This window comes from Taudactylus pleione, unplaced genomic scaffold, assembly GCF_031769625.1.
Source record: "Taudactylus pleione unplaced genomic scaffold, aTauple2 ptg000078l, whole genome shotgun sequence".
Classification (NCBI taxonomy): domain Eukaryota; kingdom Metazoa; phylum Chordata; class Amphibia; order Anura; family Myobatrachidae; genus Taudactylus; species Taudactylus pleione.
The window spans coordinates 1,248,272-1,275,588 of NW_028284480.1; the positions used below are offsets into that span (position 1 = coordinate 1,248,272).

General features: G+C 42.5%; 1 protein-coding gene across 1 annotated transcript in view; it reads left to right on the forward strand.

Annotated features, from left to right (window-relative positions):
• KIAA1671 (KIAA1671 ortholog) overlaps positions 1 to 27,317 on the forward strand; it is a 216,504-nt gene that overhangs the window by 34,958 nt on the left and 154,229 nt on the right. The window contains exons 2-3 of the mRNA XM_088467891.1: positions 14,441 to 15,915; positions 18,589 to 18,673. Of these exons, the coding sequence (XP_088324017.1) occupies positions 14,477 to 15,915; positions 18,589 to 18,673 (1,524 nt within the window). The 5' untranslated portion in view covers positions 14,441 to 14,476. The remainder of the gene's footprint in view (positions 1 to 14,440; positions 15,916 to 18,588; positions 18,674 to 27,317) is intronic.

The following is a 27,317-nucleotide window of genomic DNA, read 5'->3' on the forward strand; positions in this document are numbered from 1 at the left end:
CAACATTGTTTGATTTAAGAGCCCTGAATTTAGCTTTGAGGAGTTCATTTTCATCATAACCACGGTTTAAGAATTTAATCATCATACTGTCCATTGCATCTTCCGCCATCTTAATGTCACTGGTAATCCGCTTGATGCGAAGAAATTGTGAATAGGATAGACTCTTCTTCAAAGGTAGAGGGTGATGACTATCAGCATGCAAAAAAGTATTGCAGTCAGTGGATTTGGTATATAAAGACGTAACGAATGCAGAACCAGACCAACTGATGTTCACATCCAAGTAGTGTACATTCTGTTGGCTGCATTCATATGTGAACTTTATATTATCATGCATTTGATTGATGTGATGCATTGCTGTTGAAAATTGTGCAGATGTCCCAGACCAAATAACAAAAATGTCATCAATGTATCTAGTGAAGTATACGAGATGTTTGTTAAATTTGGGGTTAAGTAAAAATAACAACTGTTCAACCTTGAACATATAGACATTAGCGAATGAAGGTGCTACGTGTGACCCCATAGCACATCCTTTCTTCTGTAAATAAAAACAGTCATCAAAGAAAAAATAGTTCCTAGTGAGGGTTTTTTCTAGAAGTGAAATGAACAAATCAATCTTGGGTCAATTGTACTCCTGTTTAGACTCAAGAAAAGTTTTCATATAGTCCAATCCCTGCGAGTGAGGGATACTAGTGTACAACGACACTACATCAATCGTGCAAAGAAAAAATTGTGTTGGTAAATTGTGCAAGTGTTGTAATTTGTCTATAAGAGAATTTGTGTCCTTAAGAAATGTAGGTTCGCTGATCAAAAGAGGCTGAACATAAAAATCCAAGAATTTGGATACTACACTGTATAGTGAACCCCTTGCGGAAATGATTGGACGTCCTGGAGGTGATATTAGGGACTTATGAATTTTGGGTAAAGTATATATCGGGCGCAATGGGTTTAGTAGTTTTGAGGTTCTTGACCATGTTAAGGTCAAGCCAATTGTTGGCAGCGGCCTGATCAAGTAAATCCTCGAGTTCTGATTTGTAGAGACTGGTAGGGTCGCTTTCTAATTTGGTATAGACATGTAGATCAGAAAGTTGTCTGTAGATCTCTTTTTTTATAGGAAACGGTGTCCTGAAGGACAACTGCTCCCCCCTTATCCGCAGAACGAATTACAATGCTTTTATCATTACTTAGTGAATGTAAAGCAATGTATTCATCCTTAGTGAGATTATGATGTAATTTAGGTCTGGTTTTCGTTTCCAACTCAACATGGTGATCTACCAATCTAATAAAGCTTTTGATGGAAGCATTGAAAGATTGGGGTTCAAAGGTAGATTTGCTCTCTACTGGACCTTTAGAATAAGTGGAAATGTCACTCTTTGGTAGCATAGAATTCTTTAAGCTTGAGATTACGGTGAAATTTCCACAAATCCTGTTTCCAAAGGAAATTGTTGAAATTACACGTAGGCACAAATGATAATCCCTTGTTTAAAAGACTCATTTCTGTGTCTGTGATGGTTCTACTTGAAAGATTAATGACTATATTTTCTTTTTGTAGAGTCTTTTTCCTCGACCTACCTCCCTGCCCTCCACGTCGCGTGCGGGCCCTCCTCCTCTTTGTGCACGCGTGGACACCCCTAAAGGGGGTTTCTGGGACACAGGAGTGGGGAAGCTATCTGTCTCACTTTGGGAAGAGTTAGCGGCACTGGACTGATCAGTGTCAGCAAGGGGTTTTCGTTTGTTAAATCTAGTTTTGTATGCTCGAGTAGGTGGAGCTCTGCCAGTGGCCCAAGTGTATACACGTTGCTCCTGGTAGTCAATGTTAACTTTTGTTAATTTTTCTTTTTTGTATTTAATCAGATCCCTTTTGTAATCATTAATCTGGGTGTTTAATTTTGTCATCCAATCAGTCGATGTGTCACTGGTTATTGATGACAAATGCGTGTTTTCAAAGGTCTTAATCTTGTCTTTAATGCAATTGAGCTCCCTGCCTGATTCCTCAATAACAAGAAGAATCAGATCAAGGGAGCATTTATTTAGGACTGCCACCCCTTTCCTACAAAAATCAACGTTATTCCTACCTATTGTGGGGACATTTTTAATTCGAAAGCCCCTAGGTATTTTTCTCTCCCTATGATAGTCGGATAACGTAACCCCGTGAAGGTAGTAGTCTATCTCCTTCTTTTTAAGTTTTACTAAAGAATGATATAAATCATCAACAGATTCTAATCCTGCAGACTGCAGGAACGAGTCTTTAAAGTAAAGATGTTCAGCCTCAGACTCACTAAAACTGAGGATATCACCAATGGGAAGTTGGAGATTTAGAAATCCACTACCATCAGCAGGGGTATTAAGATTGCTGTACTTTGTATCTTTTCTGTGTTCTTGATAAAAGTCCTCACCGACTGAAACGTCGAATCACATACACCCACTGTGTACCTGACTCTTCTTTATCCAGCCCCGTGAGTGCCGCTGTTTTGCATATATATATATATATATATATACCCAGTGACCTCTTTTTTCAATACACCTTACAACTACTGAGTAGGAATACCTTCCCCTTGCAATATAACCATTTATGTTTCCAACCCTTACCATCTGCATTTTGAAGCAGCAATCAAGTTTAATCATTTCAGGAAACCTTTTTCTAATCCTCAACTGTCCAGTTTTGCTGAGCCTATGTCCACGGTTTACTGGTCTTGGCAAACAGTGGTGTAACCCGGTTTTGAATTTAGCTAGCCATACACCTAAACGATATCATTCCAACTAGCCAACTAGTTGGCTGGTTGGAATGATAATCTGGCAGTGTGTGGAAGCAAACGATAATCAGCCGTATGCTCCCACACGCTGAAAAACGTCCAAAACTGTCTGTCCAACATGTATGATTTTCCCCATCTAATTGTTTTCGTGTAGGGGGAAGTGTAGTGTCTGCCTACTTCTTCACTGTCATAATGTCCATCACTGCCAGGGCTCCCGAAATCCCTGGCAGTAGCAGAGTGGTGGATCAGTCCTGTGTAGTCAGTGTCTACCTCACTAATTTCATACCAGCACCCCCCCCCCCCCCACCAGCAATATTGGGTAATTTAATCTACAAATAATACATAATAAACGTGTGTGTGTGTGTGTGTGTGTGTGTGTGTATATATCTAGCAATATTTGATCAGTATAACTAGCTCATACTGATCCGATATTGATACATAAAGAATGGGCTATTGAATTCAGTAATCAATCCATGCAACTGGTGTGAAGACACTACCATATGTGGATTGCATCAATTAATAATAAGTGGGTATTATAGTACATATAGTGGCTAGGGGCGCAAGATCTGAATATATATTATTATGAGCTAATAGACGTCAACACAAATTGCAAATGCAGATCCTGAGGGTGCAAGAAGATATCCGACTAAAGTGCCAGCCTCGAGGCTGTTTTCCGGCTTAGCGCGGCGCTAACAGCCTTACAGCCGCACTTTAGTTGGAGAAAGCCGGTTCTTGCGAATAAACACCCAGGTTGTCACGAAAACGAGCATTTTCTGACTTAAGTTGTTATAGACAGACTAAATAGCGCGCTGAATTGAATAGCTCTGGGACCAACTTCCCGGCAATATTCAACTCCCGCTGAATTGAATCTCCCCCTATGTCTCTATCCAGTTGTACTGTGCTATGAAATATGTCTGGTACTTTATATACAAATTATATTAATTCTTTCATTGCAAATACAAAAAGACAATCTCACAATTAGATGTATTTGATGCTGCTTATTTATGACAAATCTCAAATGGCAAAGCTTTCTGTTATATCACTGGCCATTCACTTGTGTGAACGTAAAAAAAAAAGCACAAGCATGTCACAAAGACTTTGGCTCCTGCATTCCTTAAAGTAACACAAAATGGAGATTCTGTCAGTAAAATAATGGGATAGATTTTTATTTTTTTAAATATTTCAATTATTATTTAATTTTTATCTGATGCCTTTGTTTTGGAACACTTTATAAGTACTGAAAACCAAGAGATCCCTTTCAGGAAACCTGTCATACCGACAGACCTGATCACAGAAAGTTTCCTTCTATAGTCTCTGTGAGGAGCACTGGCAAACAATTTAACAAGGATGGGAAAATGAGGCTGTGTGGGAACATGCTGAGCTAATTTTGTTTTTAATAAACTTTAGTATAAGCCATGCTGCTCTAATTTACACCTTCTCTTAAAATGTACTGAATAGGAATTAAGTTAGGACACTTTTGATCAACTATCTCATTTAAAAAAAATAAAAAACATTTTAAAATGATTGCATATCACACAATATAATCTTTGATTTTCTCAGTATCAACATATGTACAGCTGTGAAATGTATAGATCACACGAGTGCCTTCCCAGTTGCGGCTTACAATCTAATTTTCCCTACTATCACAAACACACATTGTATTCATGTAGTACACCATGTTATTAGAAACTAGCTGGGATAAGCAGCGTTACCCGGATTGAAGACTGGACCCTGAAGTACACCTGCACCCTTTATTTGTTTACATAGTCCTCGCCTATAACCCCATTCCACTGTTCCTGAAAGGACCCCACTGTTTGCTAACATGCATTCAAACAATGGCGTAACTACCATGGGTGCAAAGGGTGCGGCTGCTATGGTGCCTGAGCTGCCTCTGTGGCCCACCGCTCCCCCTGCACCAAGTCACACACACACACAAGGTGGACCGGTCCAGTCAGTGCCGTTGAGGGGGGCCCGGGTATCTGCGATGTTGACTTTGTGCCGGACCACCAGCTGATTACAGCTGGCACACTGGCAGGTGGTCATGGAGAAACAGCACAGCTGGTCGAGAGGTAAGCAGAGCTTGCAGACTGGCAGCCAATCAGCAGTGGCGGCTCCTGATTGGCTGACAGTTTGCAAGGTCTGATTAACTTGCTACTGACGCCAGATTCAAATTGCGCCAGCTCTGTCTGTCCATGTCTGCCACCGCCTGTAGGTGTAGATTTGTGTAGACGGCTCGGCCCAAAATCCACACTTGCTTGCTGCAGATGGCACACAGGGGGATGCGAGAGGCTGCTGGAGGGACACAGAGAGGTGAGTTGCTAGGGAGGCTAAATGTGTAAGTGGCACTACTATTGTGTGGAATAATGTGTTAAATGGGGCAATACTAGTATATGGCACAGTCTGTAAAGGGCACTGCTGCGTGATATAATGTGTAAGGGGCATTACTGTGTGGCATAATGTATAAGGGGCACTACTACTGCTTGGCATAATGTATATAAGGGGTACAACTGTGTGGAATAACCTGAATGGGGTCTGTGGGGGGGCAAATGTATATTTTTTTTTTGTTGTTGTTTTTTTACCTCTGTGGGATGCCCTTTCAAGATCTTGCTATGTGGCCCACAAAGTTTTAGTTACACCCTTGCATGCAAACACAGGGGCTCTGGATCTAATATGGACTGGCATGAGGCATCAAGTTTGCTCAGACTGAGGTTAAAAGGATACTTTTGTAGCTTTCTCACAGGTTTTTGTCAGACTGCCAATTTCCTCTGGAGCCAGCCATGGAACCTGTGTAATTTAAGAGTGTGTCCATTTTTAGGATTGTGTGACAGTCTGTGGCCCCGACGAAGTTCAAGCCTAGGCAAAAACCTAATCTTGGTCAAACAACAACACCATGCCAAATTTGGTGGAGCTAGGTCCAAAACTCTGGCCGTGCATAAAGGACAAAAAGACAGACCGACATGCTTTCTCGCTTATTATATAGATAAATGAACAATGCGCCCTATAGAAAGTGATGTATCGTATATCTAGTTACCATCAGTGTATTTTACCCTTGGAATAGAATAAGGGCAAAATACAAAGTTTTTGTAAATATACCATTGAAAACCATTTTAAACAGAATTACCACAAAGGATGAATGATTAACTCAAAGTATTTATCCATGTACAATTCACTTTTTTACATGGATCATAATTCTCCTCTTGTTTAAAACTGTATGTACAATATTACCAGTGTAAGTTGTTCCGATGTAATCTGTTTTCACTGCAGGGAATGGAGGGAGAGTGAGTCTGACTGTGCATGTGTGAACACCCATAACAACAAATTACTGTCCAAACAGATCTGGTGTCTTCATGACCTAAGCAGGGAAAGCTCATAAGATCTGAATGCAAAAGGTTACTTATGCCAGGTACACAGTAGACGACAGTGTGTACCTGCTATGTCGCTGACTATGCGTGCTTCCGTGTGTCGTCAGCGTCATTGCCCATCGGACCTGCATGCAGTCATGCAATGGGTGACATCATTAGCGAGAGTTATGCTGCATTTGTCGCTGCCGGCAACGACAAGTGTGTACGTGCTTGCCAATACCGGCACCCCGTCGGGTCCCGTCACTAATGAGGTCGGTACTCACTAGACAACCCTAAGCTTTTGACAGTAATTATAAATTGTAATAAGTCGACAACAAATCTAGACAGATCTCTGGAGCACGTGTCAATAAAATGCGTTCAAAAAAATCATCCCAACTTTAAACCGGAGGAAAGATTTGTATACCCAGGGTGAAATAAAACTGAGGTCAGTTGGATTAAATTTTGTCAGGATAGTACTGGAGAAGAATAAGAAAATAAGGGGTCTATTTACTAAGCAGTGTTAGGAGACAGTGAAAAGTGATAAGGTGCCAGCCAATCAGCTCCCAACTGTTATATTTCAAACACAGCCTGTGAGATGACAGCTGGGAGCTGATTGGCTGGCACCTTATCACTTTTCACTCTGTCTCCTAACACCTCTTAGTAAATGGACCCCTAAATGAGAACCTGAGCAGAGATGTACTTTGGTATAGATCATATGCAAATTGTACCGAGTTAGGAATAGCAAAGGATAGAACAACAAGACTGCAGACATGAGGGGGAGGGGGTGTTGGCAAGGAGCTGTACCCTCTCAGAACCCAGAGTTTTGGACGTAATCGGGAGACTAGTCAAATATCTGTCTCGGGATTCTTAATGTTTGAACTTATGAGTGTGTAGGTCATTTGCACACACTTTTTTTTTTTAATAGCCGTTATGCGGTGTATGGAACTAAATGGGCCGCTAAGCATATCAAACACATATGTGATGCAACAAGAAACTTAATTGATAAAGATATTTAGTCTTAATTATAATGTGGGCTCTGAGATGTTAATGTGTCATACAAATCCAGAAAAAATATCTAATCCTTTTATTAGTGTGTGTTTTTTACCCATCTTTTATTTCAGACTGCCAAAAGGTCAAAATATGATCAATTACTGGCTTTAACAGTGCAAGTAGTTCGTTATAACTCTTAATGAATGGTGAGGCAAAATATATGCAGAGTTGCAGTATTTGTCACTTTAATGGACTAATTTAAAAAGTTCACTCTGTTAAAACATATTTTAAAATGTTTTTTCTAAAGTTGTTTGCATGTTCCAAGCATGGCCTGCTTCTACTGTTCTGTCTCTCCAAGCTGGGATTTGGTGACTGACTTAAGGCCCCCATACACTAGCGACAGATTGGGCCACTGGGCCGGGGTCTGGATCCCCAGACCCAGGGGTCGGCGCATTGGTGACATCCAACATGGTGTATTTCACCGATTTGCAGATTATAATCAAATTATGACCGTGATTTGCAAATCTGGATTTTTAACATGTAGAACTTCACCGACTCCCTGACTGATCGTCGATCATCCATGGCCACTGGTCCTCATTTTTGACCAGCAGATTGGTGGTTCAGGTCTGATGGCGGAATGAGCGGATTGCCCAGTAGATGTATGGGTCCCTTAAGTTCATTGTTGGATTGGCCAAATGATTGACCAACCCACTAGGTCTTGTTATAGCTGAAGTCATTCACCACTTGAATCCTCCTGCAGCGGACAAGACTAAAAGAATTAGTAAAGCTTTTTTTTGAACCCAGGGCAATTGAAAACAACAGTCGCACTCTCCTTTTATAATAACTAATGAAAACTTCTCTACACTGGTGACAGATCCCTTTTAACCTTTTGACTACTAAGGGGGAATACTACTCATCGTCTGCAAGTGCATGAGGTTCAATTTTTGGTCAATCAGTAGCTAAACAATGAGTGTTTCCTCTGTGCACCATTAGGTGAAAAGGGGAGGGGTGATACGTGACCTCATGTATGATAACATCACAGAGTTGTATGTCCAGTGTCTACTACATTATAAAAAATGTAAAATGTTCCCAATCAACTCCTGGAAACTGCAATATAATTTCCCATAATAAGTTCTGCATTACATGCCAGTTAGCAAAATAAAAACAATTTATAACAAAATGAATAGATATAGCGACCTGCGTGTTTACTCAAGTAAAGTGCTAGTGTATAAATACATATAAAGTGCTAGTGCCAAAGAATTGTGCAAACAATAATGTATAAGTGAAATAGGGGGGGGGGTACACAATTTATTAATGGTAAAAATATTCACGTAATAAACAATCCTAAAAATAGAAATAGTAGTCCATCAGCTGGCTAAAAAGTACTATATCTGAAATGGTATTTAACCAATAAATAAATAAATTTAGAGCAGCAAAAAAGGGAATAAATATGATAAAAATTGCTTATCTTCATTCAGGAGAAATAAGTTCAGGTTTCAAGAGACTAGAGCTCCCTAACGCGTTTCGTCTCCTCCAGACTTCATCAAAGGGGCTGCGTAAAGCGGTTTTGCCCATCTAAAGTTCTGCTTAGCACACAGCAGTTTGGGTGGCCTAAAGATGGACTTTTCACAGATTCCTGCTTGCCACCTCTGGAGGCTGCGAGCAGATATCATTAATTCACCACCGGCAGAAACAGTTCATTAACTCGGACAGGCACGCAAAAAAAAGCAGGGCGAAGAAACTTTAATTCCCCTTTGGTCTCATTTTCTAAACCCAGTGACTTCATATTGTGCATGTCTATTATGTTTCAGACCCCTGCTTGATTCTTGCCTTAATCCTGTGCCTATGCCCCTGGCCACTGTCTGATTGTTTTCGAACCTGAGCCTGTGACTCTAACCTCTGTCTGTTACCTGCTATGAATCGGAGACTGTGACCCTGACCTTTGCTATATCTGACCATTCTTTAGTGATTCTGTATCTCTTCTTGCTTCCACCTACACTCCCTGCTGTTCTCATTAAATACCATGATTTGCAGATACCCAACAGTCAGGGCTGCCATCAGGAATTGTGGGGCCTGGGACTGACCAAATAGGCAGCCCCCCCCTTCCTATTTGTATTCATAAAATGTTTTTATTAGAATTTCATAAAATATAACATAAATCATTGTTCTTTTATGATGATTTTTTATTAATATAGGGCAATAGTATAGTGTTCCCATGTAGCACTATACCTTTATTGATATACACACCCTTCTTCTCTCATTCATTCACAAACTGACACACTCTAAGAAGTATAAACACTGAATCAGTCTTTCCAATACATATACTGATTCACACTAAGGACCCAATTTATCAATGAATAGAACCTCAAACTGCATATTTCTTTTGGTATTGCAGTCATACTAACGAATATGCCACGGTAATCATAATTACTTACCCCTCCAGCGAGGTCCAGCGACGATCTCCCTTCTCAGCGGCGTCTTCTGTTCTGTTGCTGGCAGCCTATCGCTGTCATACACCTGCTGCATTTGCATTATTACAAGGACGCAATAGCAAAGCTGCCTGCATGCAGCTTTGCTATTGCGTTTCTTGCTGAATCAGGGCCTCTATCAGCCGTATAGGTGTGTTTTTCCCCCCCAGTCTGCATATGCACCTAATATAAAAAGTGGCATTGCCCATAACAACTAGTCATATGGTTTTCTTATACAGTTTAGAAAATGAAAGCAAACGAGATGTTGTTGCTATTGGTAACACTATTTTCTTCACCTCTCCCTGTAAACGGTTGTGAATTAAAGAACAACTTTGCTAAAAATGAAGATTGTGCCAGCTGCACTGTGTTTCAGCGAGCTGTACCTGGAGAGTGCCCATTCTCTGTGCTGGGGAGTAGCAGTGCTCAGACACTTAGTTAAAATTTCCCTCTGGCTGGTAAACTTTTTTTTTTTTTTTTTTTTGTCTGAGAGCATTTCCCACCAAAGTATTAAAGTTAAATCATAACTCTCCATTTTTCAGAAAGGAATGATTCATGCCCGATTACACTTGTGTTTTTTTTTTTTTTTTTTTGTCTTCACTACTTATAAATAGGACGGGTATGTAAATTGGATTTTGCATTTTTCTCAGTCATGTTTGTCACTGGTTTGTTTTACCTGACAGCAAGTGCAAGTCTTTGTCAAGGTCAGTGAGTCATGTGGAGCTCAGCATTTTCACCACACCTCTCATGCAGTGTGCTAAACTCAAGATCTGGTTGAGCAACCAAAAAATTAAGATCTGCCCACTTTGTAAACTGATCACAGCAATTTATGCCGTTTCAACCATATATCACATGTATAAATCTGGGTACACGCTGGGCTATATATCGGTTGTTCACTTGCTGCAGGGGCTGCCAGTGACTGACTGCTCAACTGGACGGGCAATTCAAATGCGTGCCCAATTGTCAGGGAACACGCATCTAGCGGGCGATCGGTAAGTCTGTATAGCTTAAATGATCGGCTGCTCCGTCAGTGGATTCATCGGCATAGCGTGTACCCAGCTTAAGCCTCATAGGCCAGCTGGCCAATGATCTTAATCAAAGTTCGATAGGGCTTGTGATCTAAACGTAACCAATTGCACTAATAGGGTCTTGTGATCTGGTTGCTTGCCTATCTATTTGTCTGTTTAAATTGTTCTTGTATTAGTACATGGCTTATGTTCATTACCAAAATTCCTCAGTACACTACACTTAGTTGGCAGCGAAATACATTACCTAATTCAAATATTGGTCACTAGAAGATTTAAAATTCTTTAAATCGATTCCTTACAACAGTCGGCTTATGTATTTTAGCTTGAACTGAAATTATAATGTATTTTAAACTGGGTTGATCTGTAACTATCCTGAAAGATTAAAAATATTGGGGAGGTGGTAATTGACATTGTGTTCAAGGAACAGCATTCATCAAGCATACATTGGCAATTGTATTGTCAGTGATATATCTGTATAATAATGCAGAATGACATGTCGCTAAATAGACATGCTCATTCTAAATAGGGGTGTGCGTCTTCCCTACTCATTGCTAGCATTTTTCTCTGCGATGCTGGGAAAATGAGAAAAATTGGTTGTGGTTGGGGTAATCAGGGCGTGGACGGGCTGCCGTGATCCCGCATATGCCAGGTTAATTTTATTAATGTTAATATAAAAATAGCAAGTAAACCGGTCTCCACCTGGTAACTTCCTTGATTGCAGCAAAGTAAAATGAGTGTATATATTTATTTATACATAGTCTCTATCTTACATGATGCCTGCATGGGTGTAGTAGCTTATATACATTTGGTGCACTTGCTCCTTATGCAACTTGTGAAGCTACAAACAGACAAAACCTGTTGAGGTTCATACTTTAGTGTATTATTGGTAAACCGGTCAATAGAATGCCATTTTAGTGAGTAATTAAGCCTCTGCCCAGCACACCCACTCGCAGTGTAAAGTTCACACTGCAGCAATCCTTTCACTGAATCTTTATTGATACTTTCCTTCTAGTTTCAAAACTGTTCTTAGTGCATTCAAAGTTATAAAGATAAGAGCGTTCAGTAAGGCAATGGCTGTTTTCAAGTTAGAAATGTTTCATTGGGAAGCCTATATAACAAGAATAAGTACTACCCCAATCCTTGCTCTGTTATCACCATCTCGGGATAGCAGAAGCAAGTAATAGAAAAAGATGATTTTTTTTTTTTTGTTTAAATATATTTTAATTAACCATTTAAAAGTCTCTGCAAATGTGTTTTTTTATTTTTTTTAATAAAAGCATTAGGTAAATATCTATTTGAAGGGTTATATAAATTTTTTGGCAAAAAATCAGACTCAGTGGTGTCTAACTCCACTCTGTGGGGTGCCTAGCAGACTACTGTACCATCACCCACCCGTTTTGCATCTTCCAATCACCCTTTGTAGATCCTCTTATCCACATCACCCCTGTAACCTTTGATTCCCCAACTCCCCCATGTAGCATTATCACAACCCACCCTACATAACCCCAGTTTCCCACATTACAGTATGTGGTATTATTCCCTATTCCTCGCCCTAATTACTCCCACTCCATCCCTTCCTTATTGAAAGCGCAGCTGAGTGTGTGACATGCAGCTTGGGGGAGACTCTTCAGTACCCTCTGAGCAGGAAGTAGCACTTGGAGGGGCTGGTGATCATACATGAGTCTGCTCTGAGTGTATTTCAGACAGTGCAGATCGGCAGGCGATCAGAGAGGAACTTCAGTCACTCTGAGTTGCTTTTTTGGGGGGGATTAACAGATGAAGATTCTTCAGGATCCATACGGAAGTAGGATTGTAATATATGACGGTTAAATAGAGGTCTCAAAGCTTTTATTTTTTATTAACTTGTCTGTGTGGTTTGTGACATCTTCCCTGGTTTACTAATTGTGTCAGCGAGCCTGGGTGGCAGGGTGTGCTGGCAGTTGTGGTTCTCCAAGTGCCAGCAAGCTCTGCTGACAGCCACAGGGCACAGGTTATGCTGGTCCATTCCCCTTAGGAAATATAGGCCCTCATTCAGAGGTGGTCGCAAGAAGCGATCGCTCTCTCTGAATGAGGGCGGGGCGCTTCTTTTTTTTTGTGCGGCCTCCTGGTCGCTAGCTAAACTGTGTGTTACAGCTTAGCGACCGACCAGGTTGATGGTCGCGGTGGTCAAGACCATTGCGACCATCGGGGCTTGCGACGAGACCCTAAGGTTGGGTCTCGGCAACCGCAACCCCCAGGGAGCTTCCTGCTCTGATCGAGCAGTAAACTCCCCGCTGATGTCAGTGCGGTCGCCCACAAAACGGCAAGCATTCCGTCAGGAACGCCTCCGTTTGTGAAGCCAGCGCCCCGCCTACAAAACGGGCTGAGCTGTTGATCAACATCGACAGCCGTCCCTTTTGTAGTGAGCTCCGGAGCGAGAGAGTTTCTCTCGTGCTCTGGGGCTTGCGCACGCACAGTGCAGCCGCTGCGGAGGGCCTAACCATCGAGCCGGTTGCGAGCGCTCACCGCTTGCGACCGACTCTGAATGAGGTCCATAGTCCTGGTGCCAACTGCTCCAGGGCTGGTTAAAATGACTATGTGGGTCTCCCTTCTATGGTACCCCTACACCTGGCTATCAAAGCCGAACGTCTGTTTCTCTAATAAAAATATTGTGTGTATATATATATATATATATATATATATATATATATATATATATATATATATATATTAAATCCCTATAACCTTTTATATGTGATCACTTGGATAATTGTTAATCGGTTTCATTTGCCAGATGGCCATTTTAAGATGATCACTATTCTAATCTGAAATAGTCAGAAACATAGTAACAAGCTAAATTTTTAGATTATAATGTAAAAACTTTATATCACAGTATCTGAATTTGTGGGTGCTATATAAATAACTAATATTAAATAAACAATAAGTAACAAACTAGAAGAGTGGGAAACTGAAAGTCCTTAGGATTTGAAGTCCCTGCCACAAAAATCCATCAGGTTTTATTGAAACAATTTGAAATCGGATCATACAATTTCACATTTTAAAGGAAAAATGGAATGCCATTATTGTATTCATGGCTAAATTTATACTTCTTTTTAGCATTTTCTATAATATTGGTAGTATTTATGTATGTGAGGCCTCTGATCTATAAAAGAAAAAATTACCTATCTGCTTTTCTTTGGTTATGGGGTTACCCTGGAGATGGTAGGTAATAGCAGTCCGTTTCTGTGTCTACCCACTTCTACAATGCATCCATATAAAACGTTGCAATCAGATGGTCAGGATATGTAATCTCTGTTCAGTCAGCAGTGAAATTAATTATTACTATTGCCACCAGATCAGACTTATGCATCTGACAGCAGGACTCAAATCATTCATTAAATCCTCTCTGAAAACCCTTCTCCTTTTATAGGCTTCTCTACCTCATCTATACTACTCACACTTGTACAGCCTCATCACATTCCCATTTGATTTGCACACGCTCTTTGTCTCCGGTCTACCCCTTCCCATTTCCCCTTCCCCACTGTACTGCACTGCAGAGCATTGCGATGTCTTACAAATCAATGAGGATAATGAAAGTCCTGATTACGAAGCTCTATGGGTTTGTAGTACTTGTTTAATTACTAATTGTAATTAAACTTGACTTTGATATCTTTATCCACAAGAATATTAGGTTACCATGCATGGTTTGTAATCTGTAATAGTGTATCCTCAATAACTGAAAGTATAATAATATACCAACTTATACGGTTTTACAAGTTTAATTCATTTGATATGAAATGCTAATAAAAATGTATTCTGTATATAACCAGTTGATTTAACAGAAAAAGGAATATTTCATGGTGCAATATTTTTTTCTGTATTTTCAGTATCATTTTTGGAAAATGGAATCTCAATAGACCAGCATGATGGCTACAAGAGTAGAACTGACAAAGAGGGAGACACGGAGTGATATTTTAAATGAGGTTAAGCCACCAAGAACATATGTTAGTCCTCTTTCAGATGCAAGCAATAAGTCCAGTGATCCTAGCATATCCAGCCCCACTGTCATTGAAGATCCAGCAAGAGTTCCTTCTAAACCTGTGACCATGTTCAACCCTGGGTTGAGGTTGAGACTTACGCCTAAGCCTTTTTCAAAGGAAAACCCTCTGGAAAATAGGAGATCTATAGGAATGGTCTCCACATTTTCTCCAGATGTGAATCCACACAGTGATGTGCCATTTCAAGGGTCTAATATCATATCTTTATCTGGCAGTGCAAAAACTGATGAAGGTGAAACAGTGAGTCGTAGGATATACACATCGCCTTATCAACTCAATCCTGAAGAGGACCAAGGCAACTCAGGAGAGTTGTTTTCTACAACTGCGAGTAGAAAACAGACCAACCCTAGTTGGGTACTGGGAACAACCAGTGTCGGTGACACAAAATCAACTTCACAAACTGATGAGAGGAAAGTTATATCTAAACCTCCACTAATATCTAGGAAACCTGATTCTTCACACCTGGAAAAAAATCTTGATGCAAACTCCAGAGGAACCTCTTCAAATCCTGTGGATGAACAAAATGAAAGTGATCAGGTAGAAAGTAACAATTCTTTGCTTAAACCTGAAAGGCTAGACAGCTCATCAGTTAGAGCTCAGTTAAGACCAAAACGTCGTCCAGTGTCTATGCTTTTAGACTCTAAAAATGACGCTACAAATGACACTAAAGTAGTAGAGGACCAGAGAACATGGAATAGGAGACCTCTTTCAGAGGACCTTACTTCATTGTTCGAAAGTAAAGGCTTTGGAAGCAAAAAAGAAAGTCCCTTTGAAGAAACTAAGGAAAATAGACCTTTAAGAAAAAATTCATTAAACAACAGTATCGCGGAAGACCAACCTGTAAGAGCCAAGGAAGGGAATATTGCCAGCAATAAAACTACTACGAATGACACAAGAACCGGTATAACTGTCAGTTCTTCAAGAAATATTCATTCTGCACGCATGGAAACAAAGTCCAACAGAGAGCTGGATGTAGCTGAAAATGAAGGTGTAATGAAGTTGTCGGCAAATATTACTAATCAGGCATCAAAAAGTATTCCCAATAGTAATAATCGCACAACAAGTGAAGTAAAGGAAACAGATGACAGTGCTGCTCCTGCAACCATTCAAAGAAGAATTAGTATTTATCTTGCAAACACCAACTCTCCGGATGCCCCAGGACTGTCTACAAATAAGGAAGAAAGGATTGCCATCAAACCTGAGAGAAAAACTACAAGCCTGATCCCTGATAAAGATATGATCAAATCTGGGGGACCAACGACCGTGTCACAGTGTCATCCAGTGACTGCAGACTTCACAAAAACGTATGTATGTTTACAGGTTTGTGGGATGACATTCTTTGATAATAGTTTGATTTGAAACTGGGGAAGCAATGTACAGTCTTAATTCATAAAACAGGTTGCGGATTGCTCGTCAAAACATTTTGACCTATGATCTCCTTAAATATTTAATTTTACTTTTATTGGACTCTCAATACCAAAATAACCTGATTACTGACAAAAGTGAATGGTCAAATTGCATCAATTAAGTTGTTCAAGTTTTGTGCCCACAGTAGTGCAAATCACTTATTATAGGTTTGGTCAATAACTGCACACAATATTGAGGTCATTTGTTCTACTTGTTCTTCCATTAAATTTGTGCACCACTTTCTTTACTGTGCACTGTAAGCTCATTCTTATTTTACATTTGCACTAATAATCACAAAGCCTATTGCTCAGCACACTTTGTACTTAAATACTGAAGAATTGTAATTCTGATGAACAGCTAGTGATCCCCATGTTTTTTTTTTTTCACGTCAACCTTTCCTTTGACTGTAACATAATTTTTATAACATCATGGTGTAGTGTGGTACATTACTTAACTGTGACTTTATTCCCTCTAGGCACTAGGAGAGAGCCTAGATAACCTTACAGTATTGCGCTGGCATACTATCTCCATGCGTGTCCAATATGCACAACTGGGTGTTGCGACGTCACCTTACAATGCCAGGGCTCAAAACGTTTCATGGCAGTACTATTTTATGACCATTTTTTTTCTCATTACCAATACACAATTTTCAGTTTCACTCTTACTCTTGACAATGGCATATATAATAAGATGTGTAAAGCTATTTCTACATCTGTTTAATCCAAATAAGATAATTTTCTCCTTGGCATTCAGCCTAATTATTATTGTCACACAGCAGTTAAAGTGGATCAGAATGTTTTGTAAGCATTAAATCAATTTCTTTGAATATTATAACCTTACTGAGTTCATGTGAATAGGTGCATATACATTTTAAAACCTGGTTAATTCTGTAACAAGTACAAAAATAAATAACTTTTAGGGGTCAAGTATGTATGCATGGTGGTATACAAGGGTGGTTTAATAAGTAAGGTAACAATGTTCATTCTAATTTCCCACCAGGCCACAGCAGGTAGGTTGTACCTGAATTAAATAGCGCCGGGAGGGAGCTTCCGGAGCTATTCAATTCAGCGCGCTGTTAAGGATTTCTTTTCGCATCCCTCCAGGGGTGTGAGCAGAAATCCGACAAAAATACAGTGCAATGCTGTTTTCTGCTCATAGTGCTGCGGACACAGCATCGCGCCGGGCAGTTTAGTTGGAGAACGGGCATTCTCCGACCTAACCGGCGCTATTTAATTTGCGTTCAATTGAATCAAGCCCATTGAGGTGCGTAGTGTGATCAGGTTTTTGCGTCTAAGGGCACATCGGCAACTTGTCAAGGTGTATGGTGATAACATGTCACTGAAACAGGTTTGGGTTCGGTGCGTTGCCTTTGATAATGGCAGGACAGACGTTCAAGATGAGCAGCGATCCCCCCGGCCAAGCACGTCCACCACAAATGACAATTTGTGCCGCATTGAAGGTCTGTTTCAGGACGACAGACGCGTTTCTGTTAGAGATATTGCTACCAAACTGAACATCTCAGTGGGTACTGTGCACAACATCGTTCATGAGCAACTGGGTTACAGGAAAAGTGCTGCACGATAACGCCAGGCCACACTCAGCCAACTGCATGCGTGAGTTGTTACGGCGCTAGCTTCCTCCCTACACCCCTGACTTGGCATAGAGTGATTTCCATCTACAGTCAGGTGCATAAATATTGGGACATTGACAGAATTTTCATATTTTTGGTCTCTATTCACCACCACAATGGCTTTGAAATGACACAAACAAGATGTGCTTTAACTGCAGACTTTCATATTTAATTTGAGGGTAATTACATCCAAATCAGGTGAACGGTGTAGGAATTACAACGGTTTCTATATGAGACCATCGGGAACCATCGGAACTGGTCGTAGAGCTTAAGGTTGACCATACCCTCTCTTAAGCTCTACGATCATGTCAGTGTAAAAACCTCCCATGTCACATGTGCCATGACGCTACTTTGTTAATTATGCACTCCCATAATCCGTATGCACTCCCATAAAATGCTGTTCGCATAATTTGGCACGCCTGCGTTTGGATCTCCACTCCCCCGTTTTCAAGCACCTTCCCCTGTTACCACCCACAAACGCCTCCATCTGTCACTGAAACTACCGACCTGGCTGTGTTCAAGGAGAGAGAAATTTCTGATCGTAGCGGCTAGTTTGCGCATGCGCATTGCGAAGTTTACGCATGCGCAGTATAGCGAACATCGGTGGCGTACGACCGTGCGGCCGCAACGACCAACTCTGAATGAGGTCCTCAGTGTATTTTCATCAACAAATATATCTTACTGACTGCTGTTGGGCTCGTTTACATTTGCATGTAAGTTCATTTTATGACACGCCTCTCAGATGTAGCAGTACTCGCCCACTTTAAAGCGCGCTCATAGGTGTTGTTTTCACAATTTCTTTGAGATGATTTTTCAAAAGTAGGTAAGTATGCTTTAGAGGCATATAGCGTTGATAAATGCATCTGTTTTACTTTGTGTCTCTTAAAGATATTAAAGTTTGTGTTTTAAACCTAATGTACTTATATTTTTTCTAATGCAGGTTTTCAACTTCCCCTTCTAATGCAGAGCTGAGATCTGAGAAAACAAGTACAGAGAAGAGCTCAGAAGATTATGGGGCACAGAAGGTAGGTTTCGCCACTGTAAGCTCATGTTTTGGGAGTTTTGGTTAAATTGCATCTCAGTAGGTATTTTACATCCAGTAAGGGAATGCTAATTAATGTATTATACTGTCTAACTGCTTGCCATGCCCGAGTATGTTAAGGGTCTGAGTAGACAGTTGATTAGTGAATAGTTCATATAGTTGGGATTTTCATGTTCACATATTGTAGTTTCTCCTAACCAGACCTTTTATACCTATTATCCTAGAGCTCATTTATAAGAATTAGGTGTTACTATTCCACAAGATCCCTCCATTATTGCTTATAACCTTGCTGCTGTTTAAAACAAAAATAAATAATGCATTATTAAAGTTTATACTGCTTCAAAATACTACATTTTAATCAACATCCCTTTAATTCTCAGTCCTGCATATTCATATTTGGATAATTCGTATATTCATTTGTAGCTAAATTGACTGACCATTTCATAAGGTGTCTCAAAATTCTAAATGTAATTTGATATGATCTTGGGGGGCAGGATACCATATATAATCTGTTTTCTCCAGATGAACTGCAAGTAGTAGGGAAAGTGCATGGTCAATTTCAAATTAAAGGCAAGCTGAGAATTTCAATTGTTAGCGCCCACGGCTGCTACAAATGTGTGCCCGAAAGAGCAATTCAATTATTACTCCGTTTGGACGCGAAGAGCCGCGGGAGCACATATTTCTGATTGCAAATTCCTGATGTGACGAGCAGAAATTTGCAATAAAACCGTGGTTTGGGCCCCTAAACTGCTGTTTGGGTGCACTAACCAGGACTTTAGATGGGTTTAGCTAGTTTAAGCAGCTAAACCCAGTCTAATTGAGCATGGCTACCGCGATAATTAATGGGCACCCAAAAACAATTGAATAGCTAAATTGGGCACCTATTAATTAGCACAGCGAAAAAAAACAATTGAATCGTTCCCTATGGCCAAATTGCTCACCAATCTGTTCCTTTGATGTTCAGGTTACACATTTGAAATACTGGGCCTGATTCAGAGCCTTACACTCTTTCAGAGCGCTCGCTCTGAATCAGTGCCCTCCCTCTCTTTTTTTTTTTTTTTTAGAGCGTCCGCTCGCATAGCTGTGGGTGACCACCCACAGCTATAGCGAGCGGCCAAAAAGATGGTCGCGATGGTCAAGACCATCGCGACCATCAGGCTTGTGACGAGACACTTGTGGTAGGGTCTCGTCTGCCGCAAGCCCTGGAGTGCTTTTGGCTCTATCAGAGCCAAAAGCACTCCCACTGACATCATTTCTGATGTCAGTGGGGTCGGCCCCAGACGGTAGGCGTTCCCATGGGAACGCCTCCGTCTGGGCAGCAACGCCCCCGGCACGCCCACCAAAGGGGGCGTGCTGTCACTCAACATCGACAGCACGCCCCCTTTGTAGCGAGACCCATAGCGACGGCTTGCCCCTATGCGGGTCTCGTGCATGCGCACGACGGAGCCGGCTCCCTCGTGCGCATGTGCACTTGGCCAACATCGACCCGCTCGCAAGCGGGTCTGAATCAGGCCCACTGTCCCATATGCATCAATCAGTAAAAAAAGCTGTGTGCAACACATTTATTAATCAATAACTTGAAGAATCTGTTTCTCAAATACGTATCCATTGAATTACTGATATCCTGAAGATAATGTTTGGAAAAATTATGTATAGACGATCTTCCTGCTGCTTTGCATAGCTCGTCCACTGGTACCTGTGCTCTGTGAGCCCATGAAGTTACAACTGCTCTTGTTATACGCCTAAAAGATTACTTTGCTTATCCATCTTGCGAGAGTACTCTTTGCAGAAATCATGGACCTTCAGGGAGATTGAAGAGATAATCTGTTGGTTTTCCTTATATGTCAGTTTAGTCCCAGAAGGGATAGTCTGAGACTATGCTTACAAAATCCAGAGTATGCAAGCTTTTATTTTTTTTATGTTGTCAGGTTGAGGACATAAAGCTGGTAAGATTTCTTAGTTAACATTAAAATTTGAGATGACCTGAGGTAGAAATATGATTAGTTCTCATTACCACTCTCACTGTATAAATGTTTAGAAAAGTTTCTTTGTGCCATAACACCTGTAGTTCTCTTGTCTTCTAGCAGATGTAATTGTAACAAGAAAAATAACTTTCCATGTAAATTCTCAAAAATATTTTTTGTAAGGGTTTGAAAGGTTCTTCTATTAGAAGTGCAAGACCTTTTTGTAAACCCTCTTGTAGAATGTCTGTTTAATAAATTCTGACTTTTTATTGGTCTTCATTTATACCAACTTTTCCGTATGTTACAATCTGCTTAAGACTTTCTCTTTCTTGCCTGAAGCAGGATTGATATGACCTGAAACGCATTCTTACTTATTTCTCTTAAAATTCTTGTAAGTGACGTGAACTGTTCAGTAACGTACCCCAGTTTGAATCGCCATGGTGTTACCGGTGCATCTGTTCCCTCTTCTCTTTTCTCCTTGTGGCGGGAGTTTAGCATCGTGACTTGATGCCGTCACCTTCTGTTAGAAAAGGGAAGTTGGTGTAATTTGTTTTCTGTACCTTGGATTATTTCGTCCATCTTTTTACCAAAAAGAGACTGACTCTCAAAAGGCAGTGATATCAACCTATTTTTAGACTGTAGATCCGCTGCACATGAGCGTAATCACGAGACAGTCCTGTCTGCTATAGTGGAATGTGTGCCCTCTGCTGCCAGCATCATTGTATCTTTAGATGCATGATTCCTATAAACTATACCCTTCCTGATGACTTCCATGTCTAAGCAAATCTTGCCTGCTTACTTTCTTTCTCCTTGAAACGGATATGACACCTAAGCTTTTGGAATTAGATTGATATGTGTGTAAATCATTCCATTTTCTCTTTCGTCTGGGCTGGGGGACACTGGACCATGGGTTGTAGGTGGGAAGGTGTGGATTTGGCACTAACACTGAAATCTATAACTCCTCCCCTCTGCAACCCCTGACTTCACTGTAAGTTTAGTGCCTGTGGAAGTAAGGCATGTTTTTCTAGGGCTGCTTAGCAGCCTTGGTTGTCTAGCATAGGATTTTATTTGTTTTGTAATTGCTTTAGTTTTATTTTTTACTAATAGGTTCGGTGCGCTGCTTATAGCAGAGCACAGCAGGAGTGATGCGACGGTAAGCGGCCGCCTGAAGGGGGGATAGCGCTGGGCGCTGCTTACCTGGTACACACTCTGGTTTCTGTGAGACCGCCTGGGCCCAGGGATTGCGCGCTGCTGTACCTGGTAGAGGTGCAGGCAGTTAGCGTGGTCATGGGTGGCGGGCGCCATCTTGCCGGGTTTTCCTGTTGGCGGCTCCTGTGGGGGAGAGCGCCGACTACAGGCCACCCGCAATAAGCACGGGTTAGTCCAAGTATTTTCCCCACAGAGGGGAGTAACACTTGAAGGAAGGAGCAGTGAGCAGTGAGGCAGAGACGGGGGGAGGAGCCATGGCTGCTGATTCCCCCTGCTCTCCAGTGGCAAAATGCAGGCTCCAAGGAACTGACCATAGGGATGCAAGCCTGAACAGCATGGAGGGAGGACAGAGCAAGCTCCTCTCCCTCTGCAGCGTGCAGCTAAGTAGTTTCAGTATTACTATAATCTGTTCTTGTGCCTATTTTGGAGTGTGTACATATTCATTGCCGCTGGATATATATATATATATATATATATATATATATATATATATATATATATATATATATCCAATAAGACTGCACTCAATAGTAAATCCAAATGAATAGGGGTGCTCCATTAAAGACACTGAAGTCCTGTATACAGCAAAAAATTGATAGGCACTCACCATTCAGTAAAAAGCTGATATTTTACTCACAGAATTTCCATAGCATAGTCGACGATTCGGACCACGAAGGTCCTTTGTCAGGACAGTACAACCATGGCAAGGCTACCACCAAAAACACCCATAACACACATCATCTGTAGCCAACTGAAATAGCCCATCTAATTAGGAAAGTCCTCTGTCGGCTACAGAGAACAATGTAGCCGACAGAGGACTTTCGACAGCGGAATGTAGTCGATAAGCATGCATTCAGCAGCTACTCTAAGATGTATGCTTATCGACTACATTCCGCTACCGATACGTGGAGGTGATAGAGAACTTCTACTGAAGAAACGTGAGGCACAGTGGATATACCAACTGGACACTGTGGCTCCTAGAGGTCTTAATGAGTATCATCCTTACAACATTTTTTTACAATAAAGTTTTCTTATTTTATTTGAAGGAGGTGCTCGCTATGAGAAATCTTTTCTGTGGAACACATTTTTTTGCGGTATAGTTAGCAATGTTGGCACCCTATGTATATACATATATATTTTTGATGATTGATATATCCTTTAGTGTTTGTGGCACATGAGTAGGTGATGCGATTTTTTTAAATGTATTTTTCTATGTTGTTATGTTTTGGTATTTATTTTAATTTTTGTTTATCTATACACTGTGGGGTTTGTCCTCTGTAGCCGACTGTGTCTGCCAGGTCATTATTATTATTTATTATTGTTTTTGTTGATGTTTCTAATTGTTCCCATGACAACCATTTTGGTTGCCGTGGCATTGTAGTGTTATCTAGCTAATTGAGTCCATGCTAGTGCGCTCCACATGTTGGAACGCATGGCGCTTCCAGGTGGTCAAGGATATGTATCTGAGTATAGCCTTTGGGTTGGTCATTGCCGCTTCCGGGTGTAGTGCGCTCCATGTGCTGGAGTGCATGACACTTCCGGGTGGTGCGTCTGTGTTTACGTCTATCCGGGACGTTTGCGTTCCATGTGCTGGAGCGCTTGCTGCTTCCGGTTGGCGCGTGAGGTCTATATGGATCTACTACACCTTGCGATCTCGTATACAAGTGAGAGATATACTGGTTAGTACTGTTTATGTATAAATCATAGATCATTTATGGAGTGTAAAGTATAGGAGTTGTTTTAATCTTTATTTGATGCAGTTCCTGGCCATTAATGGATTATTGGTGGGCGTGGCTTTCCTAATTAGATGGGGTATTTCATTCGGCTCCAGATGATGTGTGTTATGGGTGTTTTTGGTGGTAGCCTTGCCATGGTTGTACTGTCCTGACAAAGGACTTTCGTGGTCCGAAACCTCGACTATGCTATGGAAATTTTGTGAGTAAAATATCAGCTTTCTACTGAATGGTGAATAGATAGATAGATAGAGATAGATAGATATAGTTTTTGTATGTTCGTGACTGCTGAAGCCGGGCAGCGCAGGAAGGGGGTGCTCTGATGACTAACAAAAAGTCCACAAAGGGCCAGAACCCCACTATGTCTATATTTTTTACATGTGCCCAGTGTCAGGCTAAATTGCTTTGTGGACAACTGGATGCAGGGGCTTTGTGTATGGACTGTCAGCTGGGGCCCACGTGTGCGCAGCCAGCTGGGGGAGCCACTCCAGTTACGGAGGAGCCGGCATGGGCTCAGGCTATGAGCCGTTCACTCTCTGACCTGGTAACGTTGCTCCGTCGTAGAGAGGAATTGGCCCAAGCAGCGCCAGCACCTGTTTTGCCATCACCTTCTGCTGTTGCAGGGGATGGTTACCAGGGTCCTGATCCTCCTTGGGTTCGTACCATGGAGCGCTCAGCGGCAGGGGTCGAGAAAGTATCGGCCTTTATGGAACACTTCTTTGAGGAGTCTAAACTATGCATAAACGTCTTCCTTCATCCAGTGTCTTGTTGGAGTCAGATCCCGAGGGGGAGGAAGAAGAGGAAGAGGGGGAACTCCAAGAGGAGGTTCTGCCCGACGAGGAAGGTTCAGACTCTGCGTCAAGTCAGGGCGTAGAGGACCTTATTATGACAGTATGACAGTCTTTGGACTGTCTGGACTTTGACGCCTCAGCTAGGGCGGAAGGGCCGTTTAAGCGGAGGCGTAAGAGGGTCATTTGTTTCCCAGTGTCTCAGGATCTTTCAGATCTGGTAGAGGAAGCCTGGAACACCTCAGATAAAAAGTGTGCTACTCCTCATAAGTTTGCAGCCCTTTACCCTTTTCCACAGGAGCAGGTCGCTAAGTGGGAGCTGCCTCCAAGAGTGGATGCGGCTGTGGCTCGTTTAGCAAAGTACATGGCTCTGCCGGTCCAAGGGGCGGCCTCCTTTAAGGATCTGCTGGACAAAAAATTGGAGGGATGCCTTAGGAGTATTTTTAGGGGCGCCGGAGTGTTTATTCGCCCATTATTGGCATCTGCATGGGTCTCTCGAGCCATGGAGTAGTGGGCTGACAAATTAGTGGCAGGCCTTACCAGTGGCTCATCCAGAGAGGACTTGCTGGTACTGGCGGAACAGATTAGTGCGGCTGCAGACTGTGTGTGAGGCCGCACAAGACGGAGCACAGATTTCCGCTCTCCGATCTCAGCCACGGCAGTCGCGGCACGCAGAGCACTCTGGCTTCACGCCTAGGAGGCGGTCGCTGAATCTAAACGTGCTTTAGAGTCTCTACCTTTTTGTGGAGGCATCCTCTTCGGCTCTGAGCTTGATACTATTATATCCCAGACGACAGGTGGAAATAGCACTTTCCTACCTGTGGTGCCCCAGAAGCTAAAGGGCTTACGTTTCCGAGTCTTACGTTCTTCCTTTTGAGGAGGGGGGGGAACGTTTAGAGGTCAGGGGGCCCGAGGACGCTCTTTTCCCAGTAGGAGTTCTCCCTCTCGGGGTAGATTCTCCGGTACATTCCGGTGCCCGGGTGCTAGGGCATCTGAGAAGCCGAGTACCTGACAGGATCTCAGCCCATCCGGTCTCAGGGAAGGTAGGGGACCATCTCCTTCTTTTCCGAGACAGAGTAGCTTCGGGAGTAGATGCCGCCACAACGTTTCTTCGCTACAGTATTACCCAGGGAGCCGGAGAAGATACGGGCCTTAAACAAGGCTATCAGTTCCCTCTGTTCAGAAGGGGTTATAGTTCCTGTTCCACAGTCGTCTCAACAGGAACAGGGGTTTTACTCCAACTTGTTCCTAGTCCAGAAATCCAATGGCACTTATCGGACGATTTTTAATCTACGAGCATTGAGTCGCTCCGATCAGTGATCCAGGGTATGGGGGCAAACGAGCTTCTGGCGTCTATCGACATCAGGGATGCATATCTCCACATATCAATTTGGGCGGGGCATCCAGAAGAGCTCATTACCAGTTCCAGGCTCTGCCGTTCGGCTTGGCCACAGCTCCGCGGGTCTTCACAAAGATCATGGCAGCAATGGCAAGCTTACTGCATTCCGAGGGAATAACGGTGATTCCCTATTTGGATGACTTGCTAGTAAAGGTGGATTCTGCTTCAGCTCCACCTGGATCACACAGTTACAGCATCATGGGTGGATACTGAATCTCGAGAAGTCATCTCAGGCCATGCCAACGTCTGACTTTTTGGGGGTGATTTTCGATACAGCACTGGAAAGCCCAAAGCCTGAGCCCTTCAGGACTTAGTCAGGAAAGTGCTGTCTGCCCCTCGGCCATCCGTTTGGCTGGGTATGAGGTTACTAGGCATGATGGTCTCTACCTTCGAGACCATCCAGTACGGCCACTTCCATTTACGAATTCTCCAGTGGGATATTTTCCGGAATTGGACCTGCCGCTCAGACGACATTGTTCTCAGTTGCTGGTTCTGTCAGACAGCACTCGTCAGTCGCTGGTGGCTGATTACCGATCACCTTCTCCAGGGTCGTTCCCTGGTGACTCCCAACTGGATTATTGTCACCACAGTCGCAAGTCTTAGAGGTTCGGGAGCGGTGACTGAGAACCTCTGTCTCCAGGGGACCTGGTCGTCATCAGACATAGGTTTCCCAATAAATATGCTGGAGCTCCGGGCCATTTATCGGGCACTGTGCGGGGCTCAGGCCCTCCTGGCGGACCGACCAGTGAGGATCCAATCAGACAACGCCACGGCAGTGACATATGTAAACCAACAGGGCGGAACCAAAAGCGCACTTGCCATGGCAGAGGCAAGTCTCATTCTCTCTTGGGCGTAGACGTTCCTCCCGGCAATTTCAGCAGTCTTCATACCAGGGGTTGGAGAATTGGGAGGCACACTACCTCAGCAGGACTACGTTCCTGCCAGGGGAGTGGTCTCTCCACCCAGAGGTTTTCCTGCAGCTGGTCCAGAGATGGGGGCTGCCGGTGGATCTCATGGCGTCTCGCCACAATTGCAAGGTCCCTCGATTTTGTTTCAAGGTCCAGAGATCCTTTGGCATTTGCATTGGATGCCATGACAGTTCCCTGGAACTTCCGTCTGGCCTACATTTTTCCTCCAATTCTCATGTTACCAAGAGTACTCCGTCGAGTCAGGGAGCAGCAGGTTTCAGTCATACTAGTGGCTCCAAACTGGCTGCGCCGGTCGTGGTTCGCCACGGTTCTCAGGCTACCCGCAGGGCTGGGTTGGAGTCTGCTTCTGCTTCCAGATCTTCTGCTACAGAGGCCATTCTGTCATGATTTCCTCCTCAGTTGGCTTTAATGGCCTGCGGTCAGGGGTTTTTTCCCCTTCAGTCATCAGGAACATGCTTCGGGAGTGGAAGCAGGTTTCCGCGCAGAACTACCACAGGGTTTGGAAAACCTATATTGTGTGGTGTGAGCAGCGGGGGGTACATACTGCCCAGTTCCGCCTGCCAAGGTTTTTAGCATTTCTGCAGGGCAGTCTGGAAGCCGGCTTA